We start from the raw sequence: 25,495 nt of genomic DNA on the forward strand, positions 1-25,495 counted from the left end.
TATAAAGTAGAGGAAGATGGGCACAGATGCTAGCTCAGGGCCGATCTTCCTCAGCCAAAAAGTGGAGGATTGGCGGCAGATGTTAACTCAGGGCTAATCTTCCTCAAAAAGAAAAAACCTTTATTGCTAAAAATGCTAACCATCATCTGAGCCTTTAGTGAGTTGTAATATTTTTGTTGGTGGAGGGTCTTATAAAAACTGCAACATCTGTGAAGCACAATAAAACAAAGTGCAATAAAACGAGGTATGCCTGTATTAAGACAAATGAATACAAGTTCAACTGAAGTTTCAACATATATTTGATTTTGTCTCTACCCTTCAAACTTCTTAGGACATAATTTAGCACAATTTGTCCAACTGTCTCTGCAGTCTAATCACAATTCTCTCCCCGTCACATATCCACATACAATACATCCTTCCTTCAGCCACATTACTGCTTTGCTGTTCCTTGATACATTGTTATATTATCCTATATCTGTATTTTTTCTCAATTTTGCCTAAAATATACTTTACTCTAAAATTCCTTGACAAAACATACCTTTTACAAAAGACTGTTTCACATCCCGTTATTTCCATAACACTTCCTGGATCTATTCCACCTCATGTAGAGTTAGCTTCCTACTTCACATATCTCTGTAGCATATTTATGCCATGTTCATTTAAACATATTGTGGTTGGTAGAGCAAAAATACCTTATCTTATATGCCAAACATCTATCAATCAGTAGTGGCTGAATGGGGTAATGTGGGAGGAGGGGTGGGGAGAAGTGGTCCATCACATTTATGGCCATTAGCAAAGAGCCAGGATTAACTACCAATGTCGGTTATGTGAGTGGGAGCTGAGAATGGTCATTAGTGATAACTCTTATACAGAACCATTTACACCTGAAGGGATCAAAGCCAATTAGAATTTGATACCCCATAATATTGCAGCAATCTTTCATTTAAACTCAAATTAGAAAACCCATTGCCATAGATATTCAAAGATGCTTGTGATCAAAGGATACTTGAATTATTTGTTATGATTGTACCATAAGTGGTGAAATTGCTTCTCTCAGGCCTTCATTCGCTTAATCTATGAATTTCAAGTGGATTTTTGAAAGACCATTTCTTGAAGGGAAATGCAATGTTCACAGAGTGTCTGATTGCCTTCACAAGGCTATTCTCATGCCAGATATACTTAGGATAACATAGGTGAAAAAACTAAAGAGAATTAGTAAGTTCAGTTTTCTCTTTGTTTTGTTAGATATGGGCTGTTCAGTAAAAACCATCATTAAAGAAGCAAGCAACCACTGCTTAACAAAGTAAGAGCAATACTAGGAGTATGATTTCTTATTCAATGGCACAAGAAGAGTAAATTCATTCAGAGAGTTGGTCAATGAAAGAAAGATATTATATGTTAATAGAAAATGCCTCAGGGGGTTAGAAGAGTTGTAAATCAAGGGCCAAGGACTAAAATATGAAACTTTATGGAAATCTGTGGAGGATTTGTTCCAAGAATGGAAATTCTTTATGCAAATTTCTGCCAAGCAGACATACTTCTGTGAGGACAGTGATGTCTAGAGGAAGACACTAGATTTTCAATTTCTCTATATTTTATATTATACATAATTTTATATACTCAACCATAAAGGAAATATTTGATAGACTTCAACTGAGATTAAACAAAACAAATACACTGTTCATAACAAAACTTTAATATTGTCAAACTAAGACAAACATCCAAGAAGAAAATATCTCTTGAATTCTAAGTTAGCACTACATGTGAACTCTACTCCTCATACAAAATTCAAAAATGAACCAGGCTGTCATTTAGCTTCTTCACAAATAAACAGGATACTCAGGTAAAAAACTGCAAACCTTTGATAGCAATCAGTACTACAACAAAGTGAGATGAGTTTCCCGTAATTTCCAGGTGTCTTCATGATTGAAATAAATGATTCCTTAAAAAATAACACAAAATAAATTAAATTATAATGAGAGAATGATGCCTGACTTCAGAGTTTAGAATATATGTAAATGCACGTTTTAAAAAATATTTGACACTAGAGATACTTAGCTAGAAAAACCAAAATACATCAAACAGCTGTATAATCTAAGTTTCCAAACTAAAATTAAATATTATAACATCTAATAGAAAATACTACTCTATGGAAAAGTCATTTAACAAAGACATTTCCTTTAAATTACATCCTAATTATTGGGAAGCAAGTTTCTGGAGATTTATAAAGTGTAATGCAAAGGCCAAAATAATTCCAACAATTATTACAAGAGTGATGTCAGCATCAGTTGTGTGGGTTGCAGCAGGAGACTTGTTTCTCTCCAGCAGCACCTGGATTTCTGAGGAAGGACTTCCATGACTTGGGGGAGGGAGAGGAAAGGAAAGGAGGCAGATCAAAATATTAAAGTGAACTGAAGGAACATGTTTCTTCCTGCCTGCTTCAGGACTTCAATAGGAGACTTGCCCACAGACCTCTGGGTGTACCCTGCTCGAGGATCTCCCCACTGGACCCATGAGCATCCCCATACCCGAGATGCTAAGCCCACACCTCCCTCTACTCTGCTGCCAACTCTTGTGCCACTCTTGAGGGAGTCCTCAAAATCCAGCTCCTGTAGGAGAAACCACAAAGTTCAGCTCTAGTACCACCAACCGGAATAAAAAAGACATTTCTAATAGCTAGTCTCTTGAATTGTAAGATCCAAAGTAAACATAAAACCTTAGTTAAAGAAGGGGACTGCTACTTCAAATGTGAAAGTAGAACTGCATATCCTCAAACACTACAAAAAATCAAGGAAATATGACATAAAAAAAGAAAATGATAATTCCAGCAACTGAACCCAAAGGCATGGAATACTGAGGTCTAACTGACAATTCAAAATAGCTGTTATGAAGAAATTCAGTGATCTACAAGAAGACATAGAAAGGCAATTCAATGAACTGAGGAATTAAAATTAAGGAACAGGAGTTCTTTACCAAAGAGACTGAAATTATAAAAGAGAACTGAATAATTCAATGAATGAGATGAAGAATGCAATAGAAAACATCTGTAACACAACAGACCAGAGAGAAGAAAAAAAAATGACTTGGACAATAGGAATATAGATATAATTCAGTTAGAACAGGTGAGAGAACTAAGATTTTAAAAGAGTGAAGAAACCCTACAAGACCTATCGGTTTCAACTAGAAAGGCATATATAAGAATAATTGGTGTACCAGAGGGAGAAGAAGGCAAAGAGTTTATTTAAAGAAATTATAGCTGAGCACTGCCCAAACCTGGGGAAGGAATTGGACATGCAAGTCTACAAGGCTCTTAGAACATCCTATTATCTCAACGCAAAAGACTTTCTCCAAGACACTTTATAATGAAACTGTCAAAAAGCAGTGATAAAGAAAGAATCTTAAATGCAGCCAGGGAAAAAAAGAAAGTAACCTACAAAGGAACCCCCATTAGGCTATCAGCCGATCTCTCTGCAAAAACTCTAGAGGGCAGGAGAGAGTGGAATGACATATTCGAAGAGTTGAAGGATTAAAAACTGCCAGCCAAGAATATTTTATCTGGCAAAGCTATCCTTCACATATAAATGAAAAATAAAGGCTTTCCCAGGCAAACAAAAGCTAAGAGAGTTTACCACCATTAGACCTGCTTTGCAAGAAATACTGAAAGGACGTCTTCAAGCTGAAATGAAAAGATGCTAATAAGTGACAAAAAAACATATAAAAGTACAGAACCCTCTGGTACAGTGAAAAATAGTCAGAATTAGAAAACTGTGACTCTATATTAGAATGGTATTTTAACCATTTAACTATATTATAAAGGTTAAAGGAAAAGAGTATTAAAAATAACTATAGCTACCGTAATTTGTTAACAAATTCACAGCACAAAAAGAGGTAAACTGTGACATTAAAAACATAAAAACATAGGGGCCAGCCCAGTGGCACAGCAGTTAAGTTCACACACTCTGCTTCAGCGGCCCAGGGTTTCCCAGTTTGGATCCTGGGTGTGGACCTAAACACTGCTTGTCAAGCTATGCTATGGCAGACGTGCCACATATAAAGTAGAGGAAGATAGGCATGGATGTTAGCTCAGGGCCAGTCTTCCTCAGCAAAAAGAGGAGGATTGGTGCCAGATATTAGCTCAGGACTAATCTTCCTCAAAAAAAAAAAGAAACAAAACATAAAAACACAAAATATAGTTAACAATACTGTATTGCACATTTTACAGTTGCTGAGAGTAGATCTTAAAAGCCCTCATCACACGAGAAAAAAAAATTTGTAACTATGTATGGTGATTGAGACTAGAGCCAACTAGACTTATTGCGGTGATCGTTTTGCAATATACACAAATGTTGTATCATGTCATACACCTGAAATTAATATGTTATATGTCAATTATACCTCAAAAAAAAAAAACATAAAAGAGGAGGAGTGAAACGGTAAAGCCTTTATAGGGGAACAAAGATAAGTTGCTTTCAGAATAAAATTAACTATTTTATCTACAAGATGTTTTATGTAAGCCTTATGGTAACCACAAAGCAAAAATCTAGAATAGATTCACAAAATATTAAAGAAAGGGAACACTGAGCATACTGCCAACGAAAACCACCAATTTACAAAGGTAGCCAGAAACAGAGGAAAAAATAACAATAGAGACACAAAACAACCAGACAGTAAACAGTAAGATGGCAGTAGTAAGTCCTTACATCTCAATAATCACTCTAAATGTTAATGGATTGAATTCTTCAATCAAAGGCATAAAGTGGTTGGATGGATAAAAAAAACAAGATCCAACTATATGCTGCCTATAGGAGACTCATTTCTGCTCTAAAGACACACATAAGACCAAAGTGAAGGGATGGAAGAAAATACTCCATGCCCGTGTAAATCAAAAGAAAGCCAGGATCCTTATATCAGACAAAATAGACTTCAAGCCAAAAATGTTAACAAGAGTCAAAGAAGATCATTACATAATAATAAAGGGGTCAATAAATCAAGAAGATATAAAAATCATAAATACATATGCACTCCACATTGGAGCACCTAAACATATTAAGCAAATGCCAACAGACCTGAAGGGAGAAATAGACAATAGTACAAAAATAGTAGGGTGCTTCAATACCCCACTGTCAGCAATGGTTAGATCATCCAGACATAAAATGGATAAAGAAACATAGGCACCGAACCATACTTTAGACCAAAGGACTTAACAACATATGTGGAACATTTCATCCAACAGCAGCAGAATACATATTCATTTCAAGCACACATGGAACAGTCTATAGGATAGATCATATGATAGAACTCAAAACAAGCCTTGACAAATTTAAGAAGACTGAAATCATACCAACTATCTTTTCTGACCACAATGGTATGAAACTAGAAATCAACAAGAGGAAAGCAGAAAAATCTACAAATATGTGGAAAGTAAACAAGATGCTTTTGAACAACCATTGAGTCAAATAAGAAATCAAAAGGGAAATCAAAAACTATCTTGAAACAAAGGAAAATGGAAATATATCATATCAATTCCCGCAAAAGCACATCTGAGTGGAAAGTTCACAGCAATAAATGCATATATTAAGAAATTAGAAAGATCTCAAATAAACAACCTAACTTTACACCTAAAGGAACTAGAGAAAAACAAATTCAGCCGAAACTTAGCAGAAGGAAGGAAATAATAACGATCATAGCAGCAATAAATGCAATAAAGACTAGAAAAACAATGGGGAAAAAAATCAATGAAACAAAGCTGTTTTCTCAAAAAGTTAAACCAAATTGACAAAACTTTAGCTAGACTAGGAAAAAAGAAGACTCAAATAAATAAAATTAGAAATAAAAGAGGAGACATTACAACTGATATTACAGGAATACATAGGATCCTAAGAGACTACTATGAACAATTACATGCCAACAATAAAAGATTAAAAATCACATGATCATTGCAATAGATGCAGAAAATACAACACCTTTTCATGATAAAAACCCTCAAGAGACTGGGTGTAAAAGAAACATACCTCAACACAATAAAGGCCATATGTAACAAATGCATAGCTAACATTATACTCAACAGAGAAAAACTGAAAGCTTTTCCTCTAAGATCAGGAACAAAATAAGGATGCCCACTCTTACTACCCTTATTCAGTATGGTATTGGAAGTCCTAGCTAGAGCAATAGGTAAGACAAAAAAGTAAAAGGCATCCAAATTGGAAAGAAAGAAGTAAAATTGTCACTATTTGCAGATGACATGATTTTGTATATACAAAATTCCAAAGTCTCAACGAAAAGCTGTTGGAATTTTCAGTAAAGTTAGAGGATATAAAATCGACATAAAGCAGTTGCATTTCTATACACTAATGATGAAACATTTCAAAAATAAAGAAAGAAAACTATCCCATTCACAATAGCATCAAAAACAATAAAATAGCTGGGAATAAATTTTTTTTTTTTAAAGATTTTATTTTTTCCTTTTTCTCCCCAAAGCCCCCGGTACATAGTTGTGTATTCTTCGTTGTGGGTTCTTCTAGTTGTGGCATGTGGGACGCTGCCTCAGCGTGGTCTGATGAGCAGTGCCATGTCCGCGCCCAGGATTCGAACTAACGAAACACTGGGCCGCCTGCAGCGGAGCGCGCGAACTTAACCACTCGGCCACGGGGCCAGCCCCTAGCTGGGAATAAATTTAATCAAAGAAGTGAAAGATCTGTAGAATGAAAAATATAAGACTTTGCTGAAAGAACTTGAAGATACAAACAAATGGAAAGACATCCCACATTCACAGGACAGAAGAATTAATATCGTTAAAATGTCAGTACTACCCAAAGCCATCTATAAATTCAATGTAATCACCACCAAAATTCCAGAGGCATACTTCACTGAAATAGAAAAAACAATCCTAAAATTTGTATGGAACCATAAAAGACCCTGAATAGCCAAAGCCATCCTGAAGAAGAACAAAGCTGGAGGTATCACACTTCCTGATTTCAAACTATATTACAAAGCTATAGTAATAAAAATAATAACAGTCATGCACTGTATAATGATGTTTTGGTCAACAACGAGCGGTACATATAACAGTGCTCCCATAAGATTAGCACCACATAGCCTAGGTGTGTAGTAGGCTATACCACCTAGGTTTGTGTAAATACACTCTATGATGTTCACACAATGATGAAATCACCTAACAACACATTTCTCAGCCCATCTCCCCATTGTTAAGCAATGCATGACTGTATGGGACTGGCATAAAAACCAACACATAGACCAATCAAACAGAACAGACAGTCCAGAATTAAACCCCAGTGTATACGGTCAACTAACATTCAACAAGGGAGCCAAAAACATATATGGATATGTTCTTGGATAAACATATGCAGGACAATAAAATTGGACCCCTATCTCACACCATTCACAAAAATTTACTCAAAATGGATCAAAGACTTAAACATAAGAAGACCTGATACCATAAAATTCCTAGAGGCAAATGTAGGAAAAATCTTCTTAACATTGGACTTAGCAATGATTATTTGAATATGACACCAAAAGCACAAACAACAAAAGCAAAAATCAACAAATGGGACTACATCAAACTTAACAGCTTCTGCACAGCAAAAGAAACAATTAACAAAATAGGCATCCTACAGAATGGGAGAAAATTTTTGCAAACCACATATCCAATAATGAGTTAATATCCAAAATATAAAAAGAACTCACACAACTCAATAACAAAAAAACCAAACAATCTGATTTAAAAAATGGGCAGAGGAACTAAATAAACATTTCTCCAAAAAGGAAATCCAAAAGTAACAGGTACATGAAAAGATGCTCAACATCACTAATCATCAGGGAAATACAAATTAAAACCACAATGCAGATTCATCTCACAACTGTTAGAATGGCTATCACCAAGAAGAAAAGATATAATAAGCGTTGGCAAGGATGTGGAGAAAAGGGAACCCTTGTACACTGTTGGTGGAGATGTAAACTGATTCGGCCAATATGTAAAACAATATGGAGGTTCCTCAAAAAATGAAAAATAGATCTACCATATAATCCAGCAATTCCATTTCTGGATATATACTGAAGGAAAATGAAAACAGGATATTGAAGAGATATGTGCACGTCCATGTCTATTACAGCATTATTCACAATAGCCAAGATATGGAAATAACCTAAGTGCCTATCAATGGATGAACAGATAAAGAAGATGTGTGTGTGTGTGTGTGTATTCACCCATAAAAAGAAGGGCAGCCTGCCATTTGCAACAACAGGGATGGAGCTTGAGCACATTATGCTGAGTGAGATATGTCAGACCAAGAAACAGAAGTACTATATATGGTATCACTTATATGTGGAAACTAAAAAAGCCAAACTCAAAAGAGAGAGTAGAATGGTGGTTACCAAGGGATAGGGGGTGGGGAAATAGGACAGATGTTATTGAAGGGTACAAACTTGCAATGAGTAGTAAATAAGCCCTAGAGATCTAATGTACATTATAGGGAATATAGACAACAAGAATTGTATTATAGTCATCAAACTTGCTAAAAGACTAGAAATTAATAATTCTAACCTCTAGAAAGAAATGATAATTATGTAATGTGAGAGAGATGCTAATTAATGCTACAATGACAATCACATTACAATGCATAAATGTATCAAATTAACATGTGTACCTTAAAATCACACAATGTTATACGTCAAATATATTTTAATAAAAGAAATAGAATAGCACCTGGCACACAGGTGCTCAGAAATGTTTATTGAGTGAATGCTGTATGAATACTGACAGAAAAAGTTAACAGCGTTAGTACAATTCTGAATCTATGTTAACAACTTACTTTCAAATATAAAATAGCACATCTTATATGAATACACTGGCTATGTGCACACACACACAAACTTTTAGAAAAACAAACAAGGCAAGAAATTTGAGAGAAATTGTGAACCTTGTAAATAAATCTTGACTCTGATCTGCCAGACTGTGCTACCTCTATGAGCTAGACAGTGTGACTGCTAAATTACAGGTACCGTGATTCATTACCAATAACGTTGTTTGTGGTATCCAAAAAACCAGAAATACTCCATTATTTAGATATAAAAGTTTTGCCTTGAGGCACACAGAATTCCAGTTTTAGTTTTTTTCCTATACAAAAGGTATACAATATATAATGATTATTAGACTTACCTGAATATCTACTAGCCCTTCCTTATTGTTTTACAAAAATAACATTCTTTTCAGTACTTCTACTCCTTCAGATCACCACCACCACCACCAAAAGTTAAATTTAGTTAGTGAATTAGTTCCTGAAAATTCCTGAGATTGAGGTAGAGATAAGGTTGAAGAGGTAAAATAGAAAATCTCTTATGACACCAACCAAACTTTTTTTTAACCAGGTAAGATTTGTCATATTCCTTTTCAAAAGAATAAGCCTGTTGCTAGTGCCAAAGGTGACACTGGCACCTAATGTAAAGCTCCTCTTATCTTTACATTCCAGTAATCTCTGAATATTGTTCAAGATAATTATTAAAATTAAAGTCGTTATGGTAGTCATAGGGTACTGTTTGAATACCATACTCATTTTGCTAATTGATGTGAAGAATGTCACTATTCTCTAATAGAAACAATGTACATTATGAGGGTTTTTTTCCCCTTCTATTCTCAATTGTTAGTCCCTAAACTTTGCTAAGTAGAATATTACTCAGGTGCAATGAGCGATTCCGTATTGCTGAAAGGCTTTCCAATGTTCTCTGAAAGTGCCAAGCCTTCAGTGACAAATGTACCAGAAAGCACTGAGCTGTGGGATAGCTGGTTCATCAGTTTCTAATTGGTGTGCACTTTTTTTGATTGGTAACTGTCACCTACAGGAATACTAGCATCACTGAACTGCTTTAGTGATTGTTTTGGTGGGTGTAATATGCAGCCGTTCATAATTACGATTACTGTATTCTGCATATTTTTAAGCAGTAACATTCTAAAATAGAACGCCACTCCAATGTTGCCTTACTATGATCTCTAACTGCCTAAATGGATTTCAGCTTTCTAGCTGCTGTCATTATAGCAAGTCCCAATAATAAGCAATGGTTACTCAGGGAGATGTGTTTACCTCAGGAGGATGGAAGTATTTGCACTGCTTTCTAAATGTGCATTCTGCCCAGAATTCATAAATGTACTCACTAACAGTGTGACTTCCCTGAGAGTTATATTTTAATAGATTAAGATGTACTTGGAAATTTCTTGCCAAAGTATAAAAGAAACTGTTTCAAATAGGTTTCCTTGACTTCTACGTGAAGGCTTTGACTTCCTATAGCCATCAGGGTAAAGGTAAAAGGCCCTCATGAACTCACTACTCCCATTTTGTCCCTTATAACCCAGGCTCCAAGCTCTGCTTGGCCACTTGCATTCCTGAAATCACCAGTTTCTCAATTCCTGTACTTCACTTATGATGTTCCTTCCATCTAGTATATATGATTATCTTTGGCGCTGCCAAAACATTCCAATTCTTAGTCCTTAACAATGACAAACATTATTTTTTGCTAGAATTAGTCTTCAATAGATTTTTCCTTCCTGTCTCCAAATTTAAACTCAGATTGTCTTTATCACCTTCTTTTTATTTTAATTCTCAGAACTCATGTTCAGCACATAGCCAACAATAAATGATGAAATCTGCCTCTGGATAATTTCATTTGTTGGAACTTGAGTTCAAGAGGCACCTCTTTAGGAAATCTCCCCTGAATATGATCCAATGAACACTTACTAAGTACTTTTAAAGAATGAAGGCACTGGGGTATGTTCAATTGTGGATGCAAAGATTCCTGGACAGAGGGATTAGGAGAACAAATGGTTAATGACAGAATCTTCATCCAAAAACAGAAACCCAATATCCATCATGCAGTCACTCTCACTTCCTCCATCTAATCTAAATTCTCCCTGCCAATTTTATGTTTGTATGTGTGTATGTTATATGTATGTGTATATATATAAACACACACACACAAGATAAATATATTTTAATAATTGAATTCCTCTACTGAATTTACCATTTTTTCCTTTTCCCCTTATTTCCTTCCCATGCTGAAAATGGCACACTGGAACAAAGTCAGGCATTTTAATCATCATCAAGAGTAGAGTTTTCAAAAAAGAAACCAGCATATCTTCCCCAATGAGTCCATTACCTTCATGGTGAACGACATGAAACCACCAGAGATAATGCTAAACTTCAGTAAACAAATTATTTCCTCTTTTATTTCTAGAATATCTGGTCAGGGTAATCCAGGCCTTACCTACATGGAGACTGTGGACAGGCCTCTGTCCCTAAAGAGAAATTTTCCCAAAGCCTAACTTCTTGTCCACTAAGTTATAAGAAAAGGTTGAAAATTTAATATATGTACTTTCTTCACTAGTATTTTAATTAATAAAATTGACTGGCTTGCTCTTTATGATTGGTTATTAAGATCAGACCCAAAGTTTTTGCAATATAATTTCATAACATGGAGAATATATAGGATATTTTAAAGACTTACTCATTCTTTTATAAAACAAACCCTATTTTAATCACTCCAATTCACATTTGTTTTTCTTATGATTTTTTATAATATTTATAAACAGAACAAATATTTGTGCACTAGATTATATATATTTTTATGGTTTATTTCTTTTATAATGTTTATATGTGACAATCTCTTATTTCCAATAGTCCTGTTATCTTCTGAAAGCATAACTCTGGATTTTCCCCTTCTTTTTCCTATCTCAAAATATGGTTTTAGATACAGAGTAATAAACCCATTTAAACAATTATCAACTCCTACACTCGAGTATAATCACTATGAAATGCATGATGAAATGAATTAGGCATGCCTTGTGTAAGTGTGCTTCCTAAAGTCTATCTGACAACCTAAAATTTAGAAATGTACGCGAACATGGCATCCAAAATCTAATTTTTGCATATTACAGAGCTCCATAAAGATTAACAAGGTTTCCTTTTTTCATAACCATGTCAACAGTTATCTAAATTCAATTTAACAACATAAATAGAAGAATTTATACCCCCCAAAAACGACAGTTTAAAAAGGCCTCAAAATAAACATAAAAGATGTTGATTCCTGAGACTCCAGTTCTCAGGCTTAATACCTAGGTTATTCAGGGTTTCAAGAGCGAAGAGCAAAGTGTATCAAAAATCAAATACTAAATTCTTCACAGCCCAGTGTTTCAAGTATCAAAAGGGTCATTTAAATATGGGTGGGGAACAATAATGAAATTAGTTTACCTAATTTCACAGTCTGTCTGTATTTAAAAACTTATACATATTTGGCCCAAACAGGAGACATAAAAATAGTAAAATACCAGAAGTTGCATAAACTCTCCAAGACAAGAATGGGGTGTATTAACCACAGAAAGATTCTAAAACAGGATGACAGTTTTCTTTTCATGGCAGGGTAGACTATTTGAAGTGAAGCTTTAGTTTTATAAATTTCAAAATTGTAAAGATAGGAGAAGGTGCTGAAACTATCCAGGTGCTAAGAATATTTTCGTGGCAGGAATAAGTCACACAAAAATAGAAGACACCCAATAAAGAATTGCAGGATGGTATCTTGGATAGGAACACAATGAAAAGACAAAAAAGCAGTATTAAAGAAAATATGGCAAAAGCTTGTGCTTTTGAAAGACAAATTAAAATAAAAAAAAAAACCTTTGGGAAATACTAATGAAAAGGAGAGAATCTTCAAACAGCAAGAATGAAAAATACAAGTGTATATGGACATAAAGAACATTAAAAATATATATGTATTTCTAAATTTTCCTAAATGTTATATGGGTAGTATCTACAACCTATTGACAGAAGTAAACACAAATTCTCTCAATTTAATAACAGGCCACAAAGTATCCCCAAAGATAAAGTTCAGGAAAATTGGACAGCTCATGGTAAAACTACACAAAACAAAGAAAGAAATAGGAGGTGTGTGATATAGGCAAAACGTACAGGCCCACAAAGACGTAAATTGAACCTTTCCGACACAGATGATAAAAAGCCTAAGTATGTTATGTTTAAGGTAATAAAAGATAAGCTCAAAACATGAGCCAGAATAACAAAAAAAAATCCAAATAAAGTAGATTAGGGTCTAATATAACTGCTAGAAATGAAAAACAAAAATTAAGAAACTAATGATTAAACAATACATTGGCAACATACAGTTAATAAAATAGATTTAAGGAAAGTTATCTAAATGCATTCTACAGGAAAAAAATGGTAAACATAAAACAAAGTTTATGTAACATGAAGAACAAAGTTAGAAAATCTAATTGATGTCTAATTGGTGTCTCAGAAGAATTTAATACAGAAGAAGTAAGAGTACTTTTTAAAAAGATAAGGCTGAAAATACTCCAGAATTGTTGAAAGACCAGCAATTTCAGATTTAGAAAGTCCAACTAACGGCAAGGAGAATGAATGAATAAATAAACAAACCAGAATCCCAAATTATTTATAACATAGTAAAACTATAGAGTACCAAAGATAGAGGATTTTTTAAGTAGCTAGTGAGTAAAAGAAGATGTATAGAAAGAGCTTTTAAACTGGCAGCTCACTTCTCATCAACAACAATGAAAGCCAGATTAGCATGGGAAATTATCTTCAATGTTTTAAGGGAAAGTAGCTGTCTACTAAGTATTCTCTAGAAAGTATCTTTCAAGAATGAGAATGAAACAAAACTATTTCATACTAAGAAAAACTAAAGTATTACACAGCCTGCAGATCTTAATTAACGAAATTCTGATTCAGATGGGGAAATTATCCCATATGAAAGCTCTGACATATCAAAATTAAGTAGGCAAAAAATCATAAGGAACTATAAATAAAACATTGACTATAAAACAATAATGTCTAATTTGTGAAAACAAAACCTGGCTAGAAGTAACAAACTGGACAAAAATACCTTATTACTTAAGAGTGGGATGATCCATCAATGGTAAAGCCTGCTAAGCTTCATTACTTGTTTAAGGAAAGTATCAAGATTCTTTAGTCTTAATTTTAGACTTTATTAACTATGAAAACTAAACTGGGAAAATAAACAGTGAAGAGTTTCCAAACAAGAAAAAAGGTAAGAGGAATGAAAACAAAAAGATAAAAAATAAATAAAACCAAAAGGCAAGAAAGGAATAAACTAAAAAACAAGGGAGAGGGAATAAAAAATACAAAATCTTAAAGATTATGAAACTGCATTTCCAAAAACAGCCCTTTAAATGTGGTATGCAAGTGATAAACAAGGATAAACAAAGGTCGAAACTCAAAAGACTGTAGGAAAGACAAATCAGGCAAAGGAGAAACAAAAGATAGTTGGCAAAGTTACATTAAAACTATTAGACTTCAAGACTGAAAAACACTAGCACAAAAATGAAGAAACCCACTACATAATAGTAAAAGTTCAGTTTGGAGGAAAGATATAGTAAGTGTAAACTCGTAAGGAAGTTAATAAAATAGCCACAGAGCATGTAAAGCAAAATTCAACAGAATTATTAAGAGAAATAAATCCACTATCATATTTGGAGACTGGAACGCACCTCTCTCAGATGATATTCAGAAAACAAAAAATTAAGTATATAGAAGATAGAAACTGAAAAAAATAACATCATAATCTAACAGACATATAGAAAACATTACACAGAACAGTTCCAAATCAGACATTCTTTTCAAATCCACATGAAACATTAAAAAAAATCCCTTACCAAATTTCAAAGCTTTTATTGTATAGATGACATTTCTGACCAAATTGGAATAAACTTAGATTATCCTCCCAGAAACATACAGTAGAAAATTTCAAAATTATTTTTCTAAAGAACTCATGAATCAAAGAAATAATTATAACGGAAAACAGAAAATTCTATGAATTGAATGATTGTGAAAATACTTAGAGGAAGCCAGAAGAAATTTATAGCCTTAAAAGTTTATTTGAGAAAACAAAGATCCAAATACACAAGTTTAACGTGATAAAAATAAAGAGTGTACAAAAGAAGTACATCTTCTCCATCTAAAAACAGAAGGTAGGAAATGATCAAGATAAGACTACAAATCAATGAACCAGAACAAACATACAATAGCGGATCACAAAAGCCAATCTTTGAATATTTGAAAATGAATGAACATCTGAAAAGATGGATCAAGGAAAAAAATTATATAAGGCACAAAGAAAATTTCAGGAATATGACATTAGGCAATCCTAAAACAGGATAAAGGATAAAAAACATATGATTTTAAAGGATAAAAAAGATATGACAACTTCATATCAATAAACTTAAAAAATCAGAAATCAAAAATTCCTAGAAAAATGACAATACCTAGAAAATGTGAAATATTTTGTGAAATATTATTCTTACAGAGAATAGAGAAAGCAAGTTTTCCTATTAGCTTAATGGAGCAAGCATAATCTTCATTTTATCAAGAAGACCCTTTCTGGTCAAGGTAGAGTAACACTCTCTTGATTGTGCTAACAATCAAGTGAAGTCCCCATCCCTCCCCACTGGTTTCTGTGTCTGTCCCTCCTTTGGATCGAAAAGAGGAAGAGAAAATCTTTGGCAGATGCAGGGCCTTTTCAGAAGTCACTGTGGACTCCTAAGTCTCCACATCTCTGTGCAAGAGACCACATTTTCCCAGAGGGAGGTTCCCTCCCTGCACACATCTACCTCCTGCAACTATCAGTGAACAAGATAGTCTGTAGGGGTGCCTAAGAGGGGGCTGAGAATAGCTGAAAGCTGATCTGAAAACAAGTCCCAATTCTTGAGCTTGTCAGTCAAGAAACTTCTGGATAACTCGAGGCTCCAGCCATACTGGGCAATTTTGGGGATTTGAATATGACAGATACAGAAGTCTCCCCTTCCATTTGACCTCAGGGTGGACTGACTCATTCCACACTCCTTGAAAGAAATCTGCTTCCCAGCAGTTTTGCAGACCTCTAAGTTTGATTACTGTACATTTGCCCAATCTCCTCCCTCTGCCCTGCCGCTTGGACTTATGTCAGGATGTTATCTTTATCTCCAGCCTGTTGGGCTCCATGTGAGTGTCTTCCCTTCCCTGCTGACTTTCTGTCAGCCACCATGTCTGCAAAGACAGGGAAACTCCACACCATTCCAATCCATTCCCCAGTGTCCCTTAATAGACACACTCCTTGCCCAGGATGGATATATATATTCTATTTTTTGTTTTCCTCCCCAAAGCACCAGTACATAGTTGCATATTCTAGTTGTAGGTCCTAGAAGGAACTAGAAGTTCTCCTATGTAAGACGCCACCTCAGCATGGCTTGATGAGTGGTGCTAGGCCTGTACCCAGATCCCCACTGGTGAACCCCGGGCTGCCGAAGCGGAGCGCAGGAACTTAACCACTACATCACCAGGATGGCCCCTGGATATATACATTCTTACTCTCTCCTTTGTGTTGCAAAAATTTTAGAGTATCTGAGACTAGAAAAGAAATCAGGGGTAGGGAAGCTCACCCAGCAGGAAGAGAGGGAAGGATAAGCCTGGATAGCTGGGTTGCTAGAAGGCCACAGCAGAGACCACGGGGGACACGGTGGGATGGGTAGACTGAGGAAGCCTTTCTGGGTATTTGTGTGCCCTCTAGTGAAGTATCCTCAATCCTCACTGAAGCCCTCTTTCAGTCGTGATGCAGGCCCTCAAAGACCTCTGATATCTGTCCTATTTCAAAACTAAAAAGTGGGCCCAACACACTTTGAACAATGTGAGAGAAAACTACGGACACCTCAGAAAAGTAGAGCAAACATAGCATGCACAGGGATCTCAATCTCAACCTGAGAGAGGGCATCCCATTCTGAGACGGAACAGGGACTAATGTTCCTTGAAACACTCTCTCACCAAAAACAAAGGGCCTCAGTGTCTCTCAAATGGATGTTTACATCTTTCTCAAACATGAAGGTCGTCTTCTCATATGGAAAATGGGTTCTCCACTCTGAGAGTTGTCACTGATCTCTCTCTCCTCTCTTAGACAGCAGTTTCCACACTCCCAATCAGGGATGCAATCCCCCTCTCACGCACAGTAGTGCCCCTCACTGCCCACACCCCCAAGAACAGACACACAGAAGAACCGAGATGGAAAGCAACAAACAGAGAAACATACAGACACACACAGAAATGCTAGCTCACATAGACACAGGTCAATACAGACAGACAGGGGTCTCTATATTCTCTTGCTGTTGCTCTTTATCATATTACTCTTTTAGTTTGCTACCCTGTTGTACTATACTCTGAAAGCATCTTATTGACCTGTTTATGCTCATTATGTTCCATGTTCCACATGGCCAGGGACTGATCAGACAAGCCCACTGCTGTAGCTCCAGTACATAGCAAGGGGCCTGGTACGAAGCAGGGATTCAATAAACATTTGGATGAGTGATTAAAATCATCTTCCCAAATCTAACCACCTGCATAAAGCATTCTCCTCTTCCTTGAATTAAGCTCAGTATGTCTGCATCATAACGATTTGGGCAAGCAACCCCTGAGGCCCCAAGCCAGGGTCCCCTCCCCATCTGCACCCTCTTTGTTCATACCAGTCCTAGCACCTGTCATGTTCCTGGCCTTTGAGAATGGTATGGCTCTTCCTACCAATACATGGAGATGAACAGACAAAGAAGCAACTGAGACAGCCCCATCGCATTTAATCAACAGAATCCAGAGCCTGCCCCAACCTGGGTTGTGGTCAAAATCAGGCTGTATTCAGGAATTCACACTTCATCCTACAATGAGGGTAGGGCCAGGGAGGGTGGGGAAGAGGAAGAGAGGGGTTACCCAGGACACGCTTGGCATGGGCATGAGGTGCTAAGCTTCAATCATAAGATAAACTCCTTACTCCTTCCCACCACCCACCCTCTCCATGAGCAGCAGAGCTCAGATACAGAGACAGGTAGACCAGAGGCCCTCCCTCCTTCCATACCTGCAGTCCAGGGACGTCAGGGCCTGAGTTGGAGTCTGACCTGATCTAGGATCCTTCCCCATGCTGCTGTCTCTCAGAAAGCTGTGGCAAGCTTGCATCTGCAATAGGTGGTGGGCCACTGGCCTTGGGGAGACATGGTATGGGCAGTGAGTAAGGTCTATCTCTTGGCTTTTCTCTCCACCTCCCTGCCCATCTGTCCCATCTCTCATTCACCTTGGACGACACATCCCCGACTCTCTCCATGGTGTCCCCAGTGTTGAGCTCCCAGGACTGGGTCACCTGCTGGGACTTAGGTTCAGGAAGATCCCGCTCTTGTGGTAGCTCTGCCTCTGCCTCAGGGAGTAGCAGCTTACCCTGCAGGGTGTAGAGCAGCTGGAGGAAGGTCTGGTGCCTGGAAGGAGGAAGTGGGTGTGAAGGGAGGGAATCTCGGCTGGACCACCCCAGGTCTGCAGCCTATGCTCCCAGCCTCACCTCTGCAGCTTTTCTCGCTCCTGCCCTGCCTCCTGCTTCAGGGTTCCAAGTTCCTGATACAGCCGCTCAAGCTCCTGTTTCATTCCTGTCTGACGCTCTCTCACCTCTGCAGAAACCTCTGCCAGATGCTGCAGATGCTTCTCCTACCAGGAGTGAGAATGTAGACATGGTACCTGAGATGCTGAGATCTTAGATGATGATAACAAAGATGATGATAACATTTAGTTTACTATCTGCCAGGCATTATTTTAAGCCCTTGTACTAATTACGTAATCATCTTAACAACTTGATAGAGTAGATGCTAATATTTTCCCTATTTCACAGATGAAGAAATAGAAGCACAGACAAGTGAGCACCCAAGGTCATGCAGTGGTAAGTGTTGGTGCTGAAATTCAAGCCAAAGTTAGTTCCTATACTATAATGCCTCACAGGAAGAAACGAGATAAAGATTTTCCAGGCAGAGGACTTAGCCCATGCAATGGCATGGTGGTGGGAACAGAAGTTTTCCGAGGATGGACCTACCTGTTGCAGCTGCCACTGCTTTTGCGCTACTCTGAGTTTCTCCGCGGCCACTTGCTTCTGCAGGTAAAGAAAGAAGGGGGACAAGGAGAGGAGCGGATTTTTCTAGTTGGATTCTGGGAGGCAGCCAGTGGGTCTAAGCCAGCATGCTCATACTTTCCCTCCTCCCCTCTGCCTGCCATTCCCTTCCCACACCCTGGGTTCACCTTGGCCTGGAGTTGTTCAAGGGCCTCCTGGAGCTGTGCCCGCTTCCTTTGGGCCTCCTCCACCTTGGGCAGGACCTGAGTCAGGGCACTTGTGATGGCTTCCACATGCTCTTGGTAGGTGGCCTTCAGCTCCTTCCATTGCTCTTTGGCTGCAATTGCCTTCTGCCCTGAGACGAGCCACCAAGAATGAGGGCATCAGTGAAGTCAGCCCACTTGCCTGCAGCACTGAGTCTTGCCATCAGCCAAAGAGCTGACCTGACTGACATCCCAGTTCCTTCCTCCTCAGGGCAGCCCCTATTCCACCCCTCCTACTCACGGCTCGTGTCTTCAGAAGCCAAGGGGTCCAGGCCCTGGGCAGTGTCCTCCTGAGCCAAGAAGTTCTGCAGGAAGTCTACCACCTGAAGCTGGCTACAGAGCAGCTTGTCTTTCTTTCGGGAGTCCTGTTTAGAGGGAGGGTAGAGGCAGGGAACATTCTTACCTCCTTGTACTATAGGCCAACAAGGCTACCTTCCAGTCTGCTCACCATCAATGCTGCCCAGTATCTCAGTAGAAGGACCCAGGCACAGTCCCTGGCTTCTGACAGACTGGCTCCCATCTTGCACATACCGTCACAAACTCGGCCAGGATCTGGGCAGGCACTTCTGCCTCCTCCTGCAGGCCTCTTGGCTCCAGGATATCTGCCACCTCTGCCAGGGTCCTTAAGTGGCAAAAGGAAAGGAGGGAAACGGCAGACTCCTGGGGGGCTAGTTCTGGAGAACTTGTGTGCATATGCACCCATGTGGGTGTGTGTATTAATGCCGAGAGTCTTGCCCTGACCAGTATCCACACACTGAAGGGCCACCTGGGACCAGCAATGGTCTGTGTATGGAGGATATATGGAGCTAATGAGTGGCATGAGAAAGAATAAGCACAGCAAGGGGAATAAGGAGTGCGCGCGGAAGGGAGTGCATTTTAAATAGGGAGCGTCTTTGCAGAGAAACCATTTGAGTCAAGATCTGAAGGCAGTGAGGGAAATATACAGGGAAAAGGAAGAATAAGGGCAGAACTCTGATGAGCAGTGGGAAGCGCTCCAGGCAGAGAACACTAGCCGTGGACCAGGGTCTCAGAATGTTGAGAAGGCGCTCAGGACAGCGCGCTGGAAGCCTCGGTCTAAGGTGAGTTCTTTAGGGGCTGAAGCGGTCCACCAGGAGGCCGGGATGAGGATCAAATAACACACCGGGAGAGTGTGTGTTGGAACAGGGGAGACAGAAATGAAATGGCCCCTCCAGGACGTCTCCTGGGGTGCAAAGTCTCCTGTTAGGATAGGGCGGTCCGCAAAAAGATGTGCAGGGGCGACAGACTGAACCGTCGCCTTTCAGGCCACACCCCTGGGGCGTGTGTGTAGGTAAGAGCCACGGACAGTCCCTCACCGGCCGTCCTCCGGGGGAGAAGCAACCATCACCTCAGGAACCTAAGCCTGAGGGACTGGGGTCAGGATCACTTCACGGCCCAGTCGAATTCCAACAGCTGTACGGGGTCTAGAGGGTCGTCGATTGTACGTGGGCGCCCGCAGGGTCCGCCCCAGCCCGCCCCCGGCTGTCCGGCTGTCCCATGGTGACAGACACTTACTCTAACGCAGCAGCCTCCGCCTTGGTCTCCGCCACCTCCATCCTCCCCTGCGCCGCGCTTCAGCGTTCCCCTACCGAAAACCCTCCGTCCTCTTTGGATCCATCACGGATTGCGCGCCGGGGCAGATGATTGGCTGCTCGGTCAGTGGGCGGGAATCAAGGCAGATCATGCGCTCTCATTGGTAAGTGCATAGTCGCGCATTGGCGCGCCCCGCTGTTTGGCGCAGGCGCAGTTATGGCTGGGCCAAGAGGGCGCGCAGGAGTTCTGCGCCTGCGCGCTAGCGTGTGGGCGGTGCTGGAAACTGGAGGTGCGGCTTGACCTCGCTGGGGGTTAGCTTGGCAGCTGGGTTCTCTGTCTACGCGGAAGTGGGAAAAGTATTGCGGTGAGTTTTGGGTTTTAGGGGAAACTCTCAGTATTAACTGTATTTAAGAAAATTCTGCTAAGGTAGAAGGACAACACTGGGTTTGTCTTTCAAAACACTGTGCTTCACTAACGAAGAACAGTGATCCTGGAGACACGGAACAAATGATATCAGTTCAAAAAGCTTACTGCCTTTGAAGATTTTCCAGGAGGCGGTGCTGGGAGAGAGAACCCAAGCAGAGCGCAGCGCATTTCCTGAATTGACGGGCTCGAGCTGAAGTTCTGGGGAGACAAAGGCAGCTAATGTTCTCTGCAGAATGTAGGAGAAAGGAGATAGTTGCTCAGAGAGAAACTCGGAGTTCTGCGGAGCTTTGTCAAGTATTCAGCTGACCACTGAGCATCGTGTGTTTGAGGAAACGACCCTGAAAAGATGTTTAAAGATTCCTAGAGATCAGTTTCGGTCAGAAATAGTGACTGTTTCCACCAGTCAGGCTGCAAAACCGTAATCCGTGGGACACTGGGTAGAGTACGCTGACAGTTTGTGCCTTAGTACTAGGGAATAATTAGCTCCAGCCTGATCACTGCACTCATACCACCTAACAAATCTTAAAAGCTAGACCCAAGTGGACCACTGTTAACAAGTCACTTAAATATATGACAAACCAAAGTTCAATAATATTTATAGAAATACAAAAATTTCCAGAAACCAATAAGGTACAGTTTACTATGTCTGGCATCCAAATAAAAATTATCAAGCTTGCAAAAAAAGGAGGGAAACAAAACTCATAATGAGGAGAAAAATCAATAACTGAATCAGAAGAGAAATAGTTGTTAGAATGGACAGACAAGGACATTAAACCGGTTTTTATAACTATATTCCATATGTTCAGAAAGATAAGCAGAGCTGTAATAAAAAAGATAATAAAAGGTAAAGATGTGAAGAAAGTAGAATGCTCGTATTGCTGGTGGGAATGTAAAATGATGCATCTGCTTTAGAGAAGAGTTTAACAGTTTCTCAAAATGTTAACTATAGAGTTAGTATATGAACCACAATTCCACTCAGGGATATATATCCAAGAGAAATGAAAACGTGCACACAAAACCCTGTATACAGATGTCCATAGCAGCATTATTTACAAGGTCAAAAAGTAGAAATAACACAAATGCCCATGAGCTGGTGAATGGAAAAGCAAAATCTACATCCGTTCAATGGAGTATTTTTCAGCAATAAAAGAAAACAAGGTACTAATACATATGCTAAAACGTGGATGAACCTTGAAAACATGCTATGTGAAAGAAATCACTCACAAAACAGCACATATTGTATGATTCCATTTATATGAAATGTCTGGAATAAGCATATCTAAACAAACAGAAAGTAGATTAGTGATTGTCCTGGGCTAGGGGCTGGCAGGGGGTTGGGGGAGGTTGCTAGCATATGGGAAGGGACTGCAAATAGACATGGGATTTCTTTTGGAGGGTAAATGAAAATGTTCTAAAATTAGATTACGGTGAAGGTTGCACAATTCTATACAAAAAGCCATTCAATTTACACTTTAAATGGATCGCAATAAAAGACTTTAAAAAGTTAGAGATATAAAACATAATAAAGACCTAAATCTTGTAGAGGTGAAAACTACAATGTATAGATGTAATTAGATGAGATCAGTTGCAAATTAAGCATGGCATAATAAAAAAGACATAGCCTTAGAAACTAACATGAATGGGGCCGACCCAGTAGCACAGCAGTTAAGTTCTCACATTCTCCTTTGGCACCCCAGGCTTCACCAGTTCGGATCCTGGGTGTGGACCTATGCACTGCTTGTCAAGCCATGCTGTGGCAGGCATCCCACATATAAAGGAGAGGAAGATAGGCATGGATGTTAGCTCCAGACTAGTCTTCCTCAGCGAAAAAGAGGAGGATTGGCAGCAGATGTTAGCTCAGGGCCAATCTCTCCCACCCAAAAAATAAAGAAAAGAAACTAACATGAATCACAGAAAATAAAATATAAAATCAAAAGAAAAAAGCAACAGTGAGCTGTGGGACAATGTCAAACAGCCAAATATACTTGTAAATGAAGGCCCTGAAGAAGAGGCAAGGGGAGAGGACAAAAACAAATTAAATGATAATGACCAAAGATATTGGAATTTGATGAAAACTATAAATTCACATATCGAAGAAGCTCAACAAACCCCAAGCACAAGAAACATGAAGAAAACCATACCAAGGCATACGTGTCATAATTACATAGCTTAAAACCATTGATAAGGAAAAACCTAACAGCAGCTGATGCAGGGCAGGGACATGTTACGTACAGAAAAACAAAAATAAGGTAAAGATTACAGTAAATTTCTTGTCTGAAACAATGCAAGGGACAGGACAGGGGAGCAACATCTTTAAAGTACTATTAAAATAAAAACAAAAAGTCACCTTTGATTTTTATACACAGGAAACATATCTTCCAAAAATGAAAGTTGACTAAAGATACATTTAGCTATACAAAAGCTGAAGGAATTTATCATTAGCAGATCTGCACTACAAGAAATGTGAAAGAAGTTTATCAGGCAGAAGAACAATGACATTAGGTTGAAATCTGAATGTATTCAAAGGAATGAAAGTCACCAGAAATGGTAACTACATGAGTAGATATATATATTTCACTTAATATTTAAATCTTTTTTAAAAAACTAATGAATGAACTGTATCAATAAAAATGTGATGTGAGATTTATAACATATGCAACAGTAAAATGTAACACAAAGTGTGAGAGAGAAGAAATGGAAGTAAATTATATATCTTTATAGTTGATGTAAAGTATATCAGGTGAAAGTAGACTATGATATTAAAGCTGTGTACTATAATCTCTTAAACAATGATGTCAACTCACCCTTTTTGGCCACCAGTGAGTCGCTCCCTTGTAAAATCTTTTCCTTTTGAGTGCAGGTGGAACCTATGTCTTGTTTCTAAATGATGAAATACAGTAATGGTGATGAGATGTCATTCTGTTGGTTAGGCTACTTATTAGGCATCGGTGATGGCATGTTACTCCTATGACACCATTTCATTATATGATACTCCATAGCAAACTGGAGAGAGAGAGATTCTCCTGGCCTTGAGGAAGCAAACGGGCATGTTGTGAACTACCCGTGGTGAGGATCACGTGGCAGAGAACTGTGGGTGACTCCTAGGACCTGAGAATAGACTCTAGCTGATTGCTAGTAAGAAGATGAAGCCCTCAGTTAAACCAACCACAAGGGGTTGAGTTCTGCTAGCAATTTGAATAAGCTTGGAAGCAGATTCTTCCCTAATTGAGCCTCCCGAAAAGAAAAGAATACCCCTTGGTTAATATCTTGATTGCAACCTTGTAACACCCTGAGAGGAGTGTAAAATCCTGTCCCATGGAAACTGCCTGAAATCCTGACCTATGGAAACTGGGAGAACAAACGTGTGCTATTTTAAGATGCTAAATTATGGTAATTTGTAGTGTAACAACAGGAAACGAATACAAACAACTTCTAAAATAAGAAAGTAAAGAATTATAGCTAATAAGCCAATAAAAGAGATAAAACAGACTCTAAATAGTACTCAACTAATTCAAAAGAAGGCAAAGAAAAGGGAAGAAGGGAAACAGAGGAGACGAAAGAAATAAAAAATAGAAAAATGATAGTTATATGAATAATTACATTAAGTGTAAGTACTTTAAATAGACAAAAGGCAAATATTATGAGATTGCATACAGAAGCAAAACACTTATAATAAGAAATGTACTAAATATAAAGACAAAAGTAAAAGGATGGAAAAAATAACCATACTAATGCTAATTTAACGCAAATGGGAGTGGTTATTTGAGTATATAGGCATACCTCGTTTTGTTGCATTTTGCTGTATTGTGCTTCAAAGATATTTCATGGAGGACAAGACCCTCCACCAGCGAAAAGATTACAACTTACTGAAGCCTCAGATGATGGTTGGCATTTTTTAGTAACAAAGTATTTTTTTAATTGTTATAGACATTGTCTTTTTACACATAATGCTATTGCACACTTAATAGAATACAGTATAATGTAAACATAACTTTTATATGCACTGGGAAACGAAAAATTTATGTGCCTCGCTTTATTGCGATATTGGCTTTATTGCAGTGGTCTGGAACCAAACCCACAATATCTCTGAGGTATGCTTGTATATTCAGAGGAAAAAATATTACCAGAAATAAAAAAGGTGATTTCATAATGATAAAGAGGTCAATTCATCAGGTGAACTTAATCATCATAAGTGTTTATGCACACCTAATAAGAGGCCATCAAAATACATGAATCAAAAACTGGCTGACTTGCAAGGAGAAATAAATCTATAGTCATAGTGGAGATTTCAGTAAGCCCTTTACAATATTTGTTAGAACACTGCA

The 25,495-nt window shown here is 38.3% G+C and overlaps 1 protein-coding gene and 1 long non-coding RNA gene across 5 annotated transcripts in view; one reads left to right on the top strand and one right to left on the bottom strand.

Moving 5' to 3' along the window:
- Positions 1-1,675: 1,675 nt before the first annotated feature.
- The window catches only part of ZWINT (ZW10 interacting kinetochore protein), a 76,178-nt gene continuing 52,358 nt past the window's right edge, over positions 1,676-25,495 (bottom strand). The window contains exons 6-15 of the mRNA XM_070611311.1: positions 21,276-21,508; positions 20,727-21,081; positions 19,725-19,815; positions 19,435-19,558; positions 19,119-19,285; positions 18,916-18,972; positions 18,394-18,536; positions 18,136-18,313; positions 17,923-18,045; positions 1,676-2,359 (exon numbers count right to left, since the gene is read on the bottom strand). Of these exons, the coding sequence (XP_070467412.1) occupies positions 17,968-18,045; positions 18,136-18,313; positions 18,394-18,536; positions 18,916-18,972; positions 19,119-19,285; positions 19,435-19,558; positions 19,725-19,815; positions 20,727-20,767 (879 nt within the window). The 5' untranslated portion in view covers positions 20,768-21,081; positions 21,276-21,508 and the 3' untranslated portion in view covers positions 1,676-2,359; positions 17,923-17,967. The remainder of the gene's footprint in view (positions 2,360-17,922; positions 18,046-18,135; positions 18,314-18,393; positions 18,537-18,915; positions 18,973-19,118; positions 19,286-19,434; positions 19,559-19,724; positions 19,816-20,726; positions 21,082-21,275; positions 21,509-25,495) is intronic.
- Positions 20,967-25,495, top strand: part of LOC103554137 (uncharacterized) — a 90,134-nt gene continuing 85,605 nt past the window's right edge. For all 4 annotated transcript variants that reach the window (XR_011537689.1, XR_545631.2, XR_011537690.1 and 1 more), the window contains exon 1: positions 20,967-21,108. This is a non-coding gene — a long non-coding RNA (uncharacterized lncRNA). The remainder of the gene's footprint in view (positions 21,109-25,495) is intronic.

The sequence above is a fragment of the Equus przewalskii genome, chromosome 1, assembly GCF_037783145.1.
Source record: "Equus przewalskii isolate Varuska chromosome 1, EquPr2, whole genome shotgun sequence".
NCBI lineage: Eukaryota > Metazoa > Chordata > Mammalia > Perissodactyla > Equidae > Equus > Equus przewalskii.